At 46.2% G+C, this 8,797-nt stretch overlaps 2 protein-coding genes across 2 annotated transcripts; both read left to right on the top strand.

The window, feature by feature from the left end:
* Window positions 1–2,012, top strand: LOC136713035 (probable helicase with zinc finger domain). The gene is made up of 4 exons (XM_066689926.1): window positions 1–9; window positions 202–309; window positions 914–1,211; window positions 1,735–2,012. Exons 1-4 carry the CDS (start codon window positions 1–3, stop codon window positions 2,010–2,012), a joined length of 693 nt encoding a protein of 230 aa, XP_066546023.1.
* Window positions 2,013–4,079: 2,067 nt separating this feature from the next.
* On the top strand, window positions 4,080–6,556 carry LOC136713034 (probable helicase with zinc finger domain). The gene is made up of 4 exons (XM_066689925.1): window positions 4,080–4,292; window positions 5,085–5,212; window positions 5,605–5,784; window positions 6,454–6,556. Exons 1-4 carry the CDS (start codon window positions 4,080–4,082, stop codon window positions 6,554–6,556), a joined length of 624 nt encoding a protein of 207 aa, XP_066546022.1.
* Window positions 6,557–8,797: the final 2,241 nt, after the last annotated feature.

Here is an 8,797-nt window from a genome sequence, read left to right as displayed (position 1 = left end):
ATGTTAGATGTGTGTGCCTTGTCACTTCCCTTGTAGATAGTCATAGCGACATTTCGGTGAAAAAAGGGAGAAAATCTATTGTAGATTCCAAAATAAAGAAATTAGTGTTTTTTTTAATAGTAGACATCTTGGTAAAGTGCTCGTGCTTTAGCCCTGGGTGCAGTTGTGTGGGGGTGTGCTGTAGATGTGCTCTCTGTGCAGGTGAGCAGCAGTGTGGATGGGGTCAGAGTGAACTGTTCCCCTGCCCTGCACCAGACCATCACAGAGAAGGACTGCTCTCTCAGCTGGACGCTGCACCTGCACTGCAATGTGAGTCCCCAAGCGTCGTCCTCTCCCGTCTGAAATCAGTTCAGCAACCTCCAATAGGGTGCGGTGCCCCCCCATTAGGTGGCATGAGCCAAGGAGCTACTGGAAAGGTGGTGGTTGGGGTGGAGGAGGGATCCAAATTGATGAATGCTGGGAAAGTGTAGGTGTGGGTTGTTGTCTGGTACTCATGCTTGAGAAGGCGTAAGGCAGGTGTTTTTCACCTTATGTGTCTGCCAGTGCAAACTCTGTTTAAAACATGAAACATCAGACACCTTGTACTGGCTTACATACCAGATACCCTTCAGGTAGTAAAAAAAAACCCCTAAAAAACCTGGGCTAGTCAATATGAAAGAGATAAGTTCAAAAATAATATTGATGTCCCTGGTATGTGCTGAGGGGAGGGGTAGGCATAGAAGAAGTTACAGTAAAAGTGTTAAAGATATATCGTAATCAGGAGCATGAGGAAGCACATTTTAATACAAAAGTGTATAAGAGCAAGAGTGCAGAGCTTTCAGGAGATTAGGCTGTTATATCTCTGGGCTGCATTCAACTTGTCATCTCCTACTTATATCCCCTCTTACCCCCTGCCTGTATCCCTGGCCTTCAGCCCCCGCGGTTGCTGTACCGCGTGGCTTTGCTCAGCGCCCTTCACCGCTCGCGCTTCTGGATCACGGGGGTGGCGGCGGGCTGTGCGGACAGCCTGCACCCATACCCACTGAGCCAGCCCTGCCGGGAGTGGAGCCACCACCGCAGCGGGCAGAACCGCGTGGCCGAGCACGTGTACCAGGTGACCCTGCTGTTCTCCACGCACTGCTATGGCAGCTTCCAGCAGACGGTGGTCTTCGACTTCGGCACAGAGCCGGTCCTGCTGCAGACCGTCTCCACCGAGGTGGCCCCTCCACAAGGTGGGTGCTTCTAGGGGTGGGTCTGTAGAGTGCGGCTCTGCTTTTGACCTGACCTCACTCTGGCAGCCAATTTTAGTAGGTGATTGATTTAGTAGTTGCCCCACACTGCAGCCTGCGCCCTGTAGCCTGTACAGCACTGTTTGCAGTCTGGACTGTGTCATCGCCAACTGACCAGGTTTCCCCACAATATAGGGCGCCACTGTCTTGAGTGCTGCTCGGGGCTGGTTGGACTTGGAAGTCAGCCAGGGTGTGCTCAGCTGCCCAACTGTGTGCCCTTTGGCTTACTAGGTGTACCAAAGATCCTCTGTCTAAACAAGATTGCTAAGTTATGTTACTGTTTTGTGTTGTCTCACCGAGAGTGTGTTAAACGTATAGTGGTGGACCAAGCTTTACCAATGTGATCCTGAGTGAGAGCTGGGTTTCAGTGTCCACTCTCTGCGAACCATGTTGTCCTCTGTGCTCTCGGTGATGTGAGAGAGACTGCTGATTTGTCAATGTGATCGTGTATTCCCCTCTCCCTCAGACCCCGAGCGGGCCTGGCAGCAGCAGTGTGGCAGTGTGGTATCATCGGTGCGCTGGGACGCTGGCTGTAAGCAGGTGAGCGTGGTGGGCTTCCTGCCCCAGGAGGCCTGCCAGCTGGACCAGTCCCTGCTGCTGTCCTACCGCATCCCCGCTGCCGCTGACCAGCTCTTCACGCGTTCCGTGCTGGACAGGAGCCTGGCGCCCTACAACTACCACCCCCGCCTGCACGACCTTCTCTATATAGAGGAGAACGCTCAGAGCAAGGAAGTCAGCAAGTGAGCTCTTGCTTCCACACCCTTTCTTTCTTTTTTAGTTCTCCCTCCTGCCTGCTGGTGGTTTTAATTTTTTAAATAAAAAAATATATATATACACTACCGGTCAAAAGTTTTAGAACACCCCAATTTTTCCAGTTTTTATTGACATTTAAGCAGCTAAATTCCAGTGAATAACCTGAAATGGTACAAAAGTAAGCGATTAACTGCCAGAGGTTTTAAAAAAATATATATAATTCAGAATTATTATTAAAAGGCCTTTTTCATGGAACAAGTAATGGGTTAACAACTTACAACAGTTACTACAGGTGTCCCAACTTTGGCTGACTACTTAAAAAACCCTCTGTCTGTATAAAAAGTGTTGGAACAGACTGTTACTACACCCTCTTAAGCATTATGTGGACAGTTTTGTATTGCATGAAGTAGTATATTGCTGTCATAATGGCAAGACAAAGGCAATTAACAAAGGAAAACAGACAGACCATTATAACCTTAAAACTGTAGGTCTTTCCTGTATAGAAATTGCAAAGAAAGCCAGGTTGTCAGTGAGTACAGTTTCCTACAGCATCAAAAGGCACTTGGAAACTGGAGGAAACTCTGACAGGAAGAGGTCTGGCAGACCCGAATCCACAACAGAATCAGCAGACAAGTTTGAGAGTCAACAGCTTGCGTGAGAGGCGGCTCACAGGCTTCAAGCACAGCTTAATACTGGTCAATGTAAGCAAGTCTCAGTTTCAGCTGTGAAGAGAAGACTTCAAGCTGCAGGTTTTACGGGTTGAGTGGCAGTAAGAAAGCCATTGCGAAGATGGCAAAATAGTGAGGCTTGCCTGGTCCGTGAAGCTCCGCCAGTGGACTACTGAAGGACAGGAAGACGGTCTTATGGACCGATGAAACAAAATTTGAAATCTTCAGTTCATCACGCAGGGTTTTTGTACACCGTCGAGTAGACAAAATGACGGTTCCTCAGTGTGTGAGGCAAACTGTCAAACATGGAGGAGGAAGTGTCATGGTTTGGGGCTATTTTGCTGAATCCAGAGTCGGTGACCTGCAGAGTGAGTGGCACCCTGAACCAAAATGGCTAACAGCATTTTGTAACGCCATGCAATACCCTCTGGTTTATGCCTAGTTGGTCAGGGGTTCATCCTACAGCAAGATAATGACCCAAAACATACCTCCAGCCTATGTCAGAACTACCTTAGAAGTAAAGAACAAGACAGTAGGCTTCAAATCATGGAATGGCCAGTACAATCTCCAGACTTAAACCCCATCGAGCTTGTTTGTGATTAACTGGACAAAAGGGTGAAAGCAAAGCAACCTACAAGTGCAACACATTTGTGGGAATTTCTGCAACGGTGTTGGGAAGAAGTTTCCGAACAATATTTGATTTCCATTGTAGAAAGAATGCCACGAGTGTGTTCTGCTGTTATATCTGCAAAAGGTGGTTACTTTGAGTCAAAAAATTATTAAATTGTTAAAACTATTCCATGATTTTTTTTATCTCCAATTGTTTTTGTTCTATGCTTTAATTTCAGAGTACATTGAGGCATTAAACTGTGTACATTTCAATAAAACCTGGATAAATACAAGTATTCTAAAATGTTTGACCAGTAGTGTATATATTTAAAGCCTTTCTTTGGTGTGATTAAGTTGTTAAAATATACTATATTGGAAATCCTTTGAAAGATGCGTCTTGGACCCCTCAGACACTTGGATGCTGGGTCAGACATGAAGACACTTTTTCACCTGTCCTCAGATTTTGATTTTGATTCTTAGAGATTAGGATTCTGATGTGAGTTAACACCGGTAGAGCCCCAGTTTGAGGATTTGGGTGCATTTAAAGGTGTCCCCCAGACACCAGCATTTAAACGCTCCTTTGATATGCTGTCATTCCAGTTTCATCTCTCTCGTTAGTTCGTTTATTGTTTCTTTCTGTTGCTGCAGGTTTAACATCCAGACTAGCCTACACCTGCTGACTGTGCCTTCTGTGCCAGGGCTCTTGAGCAGTGCCAGGCCTCTACAGCCCGGCCAGCTGTTTGCCCAGCTGTGTCGGACTGGGACTGGAGTGTGCCGGGACATGGCGCATGGGCGGCTGGTCTGGGACGGGGCGAGCAGCGTGTTGCTGATGGCGGCATGCAGCTCACGGCGCAGGGGGCCCAGTCCAGGGATGGGCGGCCGGGAGAAGGTGTACGAGGCAAGAGTGGAGACTAGGAGCCCCGAGCACATGCTACTGCGGCTGTCGGAGGAGTGCTGCCAGGACCTCCGGCTGAGGCCAGACAGAGAGCTGCAGGTCAGGCTTCAAAACACACTTTCCAAAATTGGCAGCAAATGCAGATTCAATCTAATTCTTCTTTTTTTCCAATGTCCATGTTTAGGTTCACCTCAGCCTGTCTGTTTGAGTCCAGTGGGACTTTACTGTGCCCTAACTAGTTTTATGAGGCACAATTTTGTATATTGCACCCGCTGAGTCCCAAACTGGTCTTAGTGGACGTACGTAGCCAGATGTCACTGCATTTTTAAATTGTAACTACAGTAATGCTGGCTGCTATTGAAACCTTTCCCAAAAAATGTGTGTATACTTTTGGAAGACGATGAAATTAGAGCACTTGTTAATGTGTGCTTGGAAAAGGGCCATACAGGATCAATTGCTTGGAGCAGTAAGACATTTTACATTAAATTTTTAAAAGATTAAGAAAATCCTGCTGGAGAAAGGACTGCATTGAACTGCAATACAGTGCCGTGACAAAATACATTCACCTTTTTCTGGTATAAATACATGCAAACATGGAAAAACTGTAAGACAATCTGTTAGATATCACAGCATTATTTCAGTCCAAAGTTGTAATGTTTTAATGTTTAAATTATTAATAGTTTTCAGCCCCCGGAGTTTGAACCATAAATCCCAGTTTAAACCCCAGAATATTGCTGGTCATCACAAACAGTATATTTAAAAGCAATCTAAAATAAACATTGTGGAATTCCTGTACTGTCCATTGATCCTTTTCCATCACTTAGGATGCTGACAGACTTCCTCCTGATGTTATATACTGCAGCAGGTGTTGTGTGCTCTGTCTGCCACCAGGTGGAGCTGCAGTTCCAGCTCAACAGGATGCCCCTGTGTGAGATGCATTTTGCCCTGGACTCCTTGCAGGACTGCACCCTGCTCTTCCCAGAACCCCCTGCTGTTGGAGTCCCCCTGCCTCTCAACAGGTACAGCACTCCTCTCAGGTCATTTACAGCGGCAGGAAATCATGGCTGGGGTGCCTGGTTGAATGATCATTTGACAGGGCTGTTAACCCTTGTAATTTGATTGTGATCAATCTCAAAACATACTGATCATGTGCATCTATAACTTGTCGGTACTTAGGTACACTGTCAGACTGTAGGAATTGTACCCACATTTATCACGTTTGTTAGCAGTTGCACAAAACTCGGGGCCCTATTAATAATGGGTCATTCAATACACATGAGACTGTCCCACAGCTGGCAATTTATGAAGTCCCTGTGTATTGGATTTGGATCTTTGAAACATGCTTGTCTACTACAGCCCCTCCTGCGCTGACTGGGCATTGCTTCACCCACACTGAGTGTACTGTGTTCAGTTGCAGCACTGAGGACTTGGACGCCAGGCTGAACGCACGGCAGAGGGAGGCGGTCAGGGCCATTGCTGCCCCGTTCTCCCTGCAGCTGCCCCCCCTTCTCCTGTGTGGCCCCCCAGGCTCCGGCAAGACCTTCACCCTGAGCCTGGCGGTGGGCATGCTACTCCGGGATGACACTCACAGGTAGGCCCACGGTCTACAACCATACAGTGGCTTTAGCAAAGGGTGTGTCCAGTCCTCCACACACAGGGCCCTCTTTCCTTTCTGATGGCTTCATCAAGCAAGTTATGTGCTTCAACCTGGATGCAGCTTCAATGGTTTAAAATCCCTAACATTGCATACACACAACATTTCAAGGGTGACAACATCACAGTTAAGAAAGACCTCACTTCTTGTTTTGGAAGAACTTGCTAGAGAATTTGATTTTTGTATGGCTTCAGGCCGGACTGCCATATTCATAGTCCTAGCATCTGAAACAAAAGACCCACTTGTAACATAAGGCACTACACAGAGCAGACCCTTGTAGGACTGGTATTACATAGTGCACACTTCATTGGGTACCTGACAGTCAATCTCCAACAGCTCCTGGGCAGAAAGGCCAGTTCCACCAGTGACTGGGAATAGAGTAAGCCTATACAATCTTTTGATTGTATTTTATTTTTTATTTTTTTTGTTTAGTTGCAATGTAAATTGTTTAACAGATGTACGCTCTGTAATTAATGGACAGGGGGAATAGCACGCACAGGTAAGGGAATCTTGTGAGATTCAGCAGTGGTAAATGTCTGTTGGGTCTCTGTGTGTGTGCTGCCTGGTTCAGAGGAGGTTGTGTGTGTGTGTGTCTTGTGCTCCCAGGGTCCTACTGTGCGCACACACAGAGGAAGCGGCTGACACTCTGGTGAATGACCTCCTGACCCTGACGGATCCCCCCCTTGCCCAGGGAAGCCTCCTCAGGTAATGTCTGCGACAGCCCCCCCACCCACCCCATTTTCAAATAAGTTAATCATAAACCACAGGGATATCCTCTCTGGATTGTGTGTCGTAGACCAAACAATACAATTGGCACGTCTCAAACTCTTTGTTTATGAATTCATTTGGAAAGGATGTGATGAGTATTTCTGTGTAAGTTTGCCTAAAGTGAGGTCTAAACCAAATAAAAATATCGTCCTGCCCTGTGAATTACAAACTCTTTAACCCAATCAGGTTTAAACTTATTGCCGCTTTCTACTACTTCAACTTAAAAACCCAGTAGGGTACAAGTTTGTGAATTCTGACTCGCAAGTAGGTTCAAGTTTCGGTTTGGTCCGGGCCTGAGTGTGACTTCCCTCTCTGTGCTCAGGGTGCAGGACCCTGGGCGGCCGGTGAAGATGGTCTCTGCCGCAGTGCAGCGCAGCAGCCTAATTGGCCAGAGCCCCACTGAGTTCCTGTTGCCGGGGCGAGAGGAGGTGCAGCGCAGCCGTGTGGTGCTTACCTCCCTGCGACAGGCCAAGCACCTCACTCCACTGCAGCTGGGCACAGGTACACCCGGGGAAGGGGCCGGGTGGATGAGTGCGGGCTAGAATACCTCTGTTGGCCTAATGCAAGTGATCTTCAACCACAGGTTAATGAACTATTTGTGACTAGGTGGTCCAGTGCTTAAGGAATATGGTTTGTTGGCAGGAAGTCTTAGTCCAGGTGAGACATCAAATGAATTGCCCTGCGTTGGTTTAAGACTTGCAGTGGAAGGCAATGGATGTGCTTCACGAGCCACATTCAGACACCTTTATTTGCTCCCTATGTCTAAAAAATGACTCCCTGCGTTTCAGGATTGAAATCGACTTGTGAATTATTAGCTGTTCACAAACATTGTTGCGAGTCTGATTTGTGGGGGGTGGTGGGGATGCTTGGAGGAAATGCATTAGCTGCCCATTCAGCCGTGTCTGGAGCCCTCACCAATTTCTAGGTTTCATTTCCAGCCCAACCTTTTAAATCGCTTAGCTGATCTAATTATTTACTTAATTGTCCTTGATAACTCTTTTACTTTGGACTTAATTTCCCAATTTGTCTTAATCTGTGGTTCATTCAAAGATCCTTGTAAAACCTGCAGGCCCTTTTAAGCCCAGGGGTGCAAACTCCATCTGCTGTCTCCAGTCTCTTCTGGTTTTTGGTGTATTATTCAAATAATTTTTTCTATTTGAGCTTTCGGAATTTTTCACATTTTATTTTTATAGTTCATAATGCAGTATATTGCTTACTCTAGAGATCCACAAAACGTTTTGGATTCTGGGGAGATGTTAAATTCATCCATTTAACTGTTTAATTAGACCAATTAAGATTTTAGCTGAATTGGAGCAAGAAGCAGAAGACTCTATAGCCCTCTGGGACCAGAGTTTGACACCCCTGCTTTAATCAAAGTCTTAAACAACCAGACATGAAACATGTACACATTGCAGCTGTATTATAGATTGTTTTATATACTTGGCACTTTTCTCTGTAACGTTTACGTCTGATACAATGTCACACTGCAACTGGCGTTTTCCTGCTGAGATTCCATCCTGCAGAAGTTTTCTGTAGATAAAAATGTTTTCAGCCGAAACAGTCTGTTTTTTTTGCGTTTAGTCCTATGCATGGCTAATGTTAATGCCAGCCCCCATCCCTTTTGATTATCTTGCACAACGCTGTGAGGAAAATGGGTCTTTTAGACAGAAGCCCACATGAAATCAAAACCAGTCCTCTCTGCAATGGCAAAAGCCAATCCCAGTAGCTGATTGGTTCCATTAGGCAAAAGCACATATGCTCTAGTAATGAAAAAGCCAGCAGCAAGCCGTGGGCGTTTAATCTGTGGTCAGTGGGTTGGTGGCTGATCTGATTTTAATCTGTAGGCCTGGAAGCTCACCTCTGCTTATCAGCAGATGTATTTGCTTTTGTATGTTGTGTGTTTAAGGCCAGTGCATCCTTATAGTTTTAAAAGTAGTGTATTTTTATGTACAGTTTGTAGAATTCTTATCCAGGCAGTTTGGCTTGCAGTCCTTGTAAAAAGACAGTTATGCTGCATCTGGAATTTGTCACTAGGTGGCAGACGAGCACTATCTGTAAAACACACAGCCAGAACCCTTGGACACTTTACTTTCATAGTTTGTTCCAATTACCCTTAGTGGGGTGTGGGGCAGTATAGTCTCCTGTACCAGCTTTGTGCAGTTCTTTTCCACTGGAGTTTCCT

Source organism: Amia ocellicauda, chromosome 17 (genome assembly GCF_036373705.1).
Source record: "Amia ocellicauda isolate fAmiCal2 chromosome 17, fAmiCal2.hap1, whole genome shotgun sequence".
Classification (NCBI taxonomy): domain Eukaryota; kingdom Metazoa; phylum Chordata; class Actinopteri; order Amiiformes; family Amiidae; genus Amia; species Amia ocellicauda.
The sequence above is the reverse complement of the archived record's forward strand: the minus strand, read 5'-3'. Positions and strand labels throughout refer to the sequence as shown.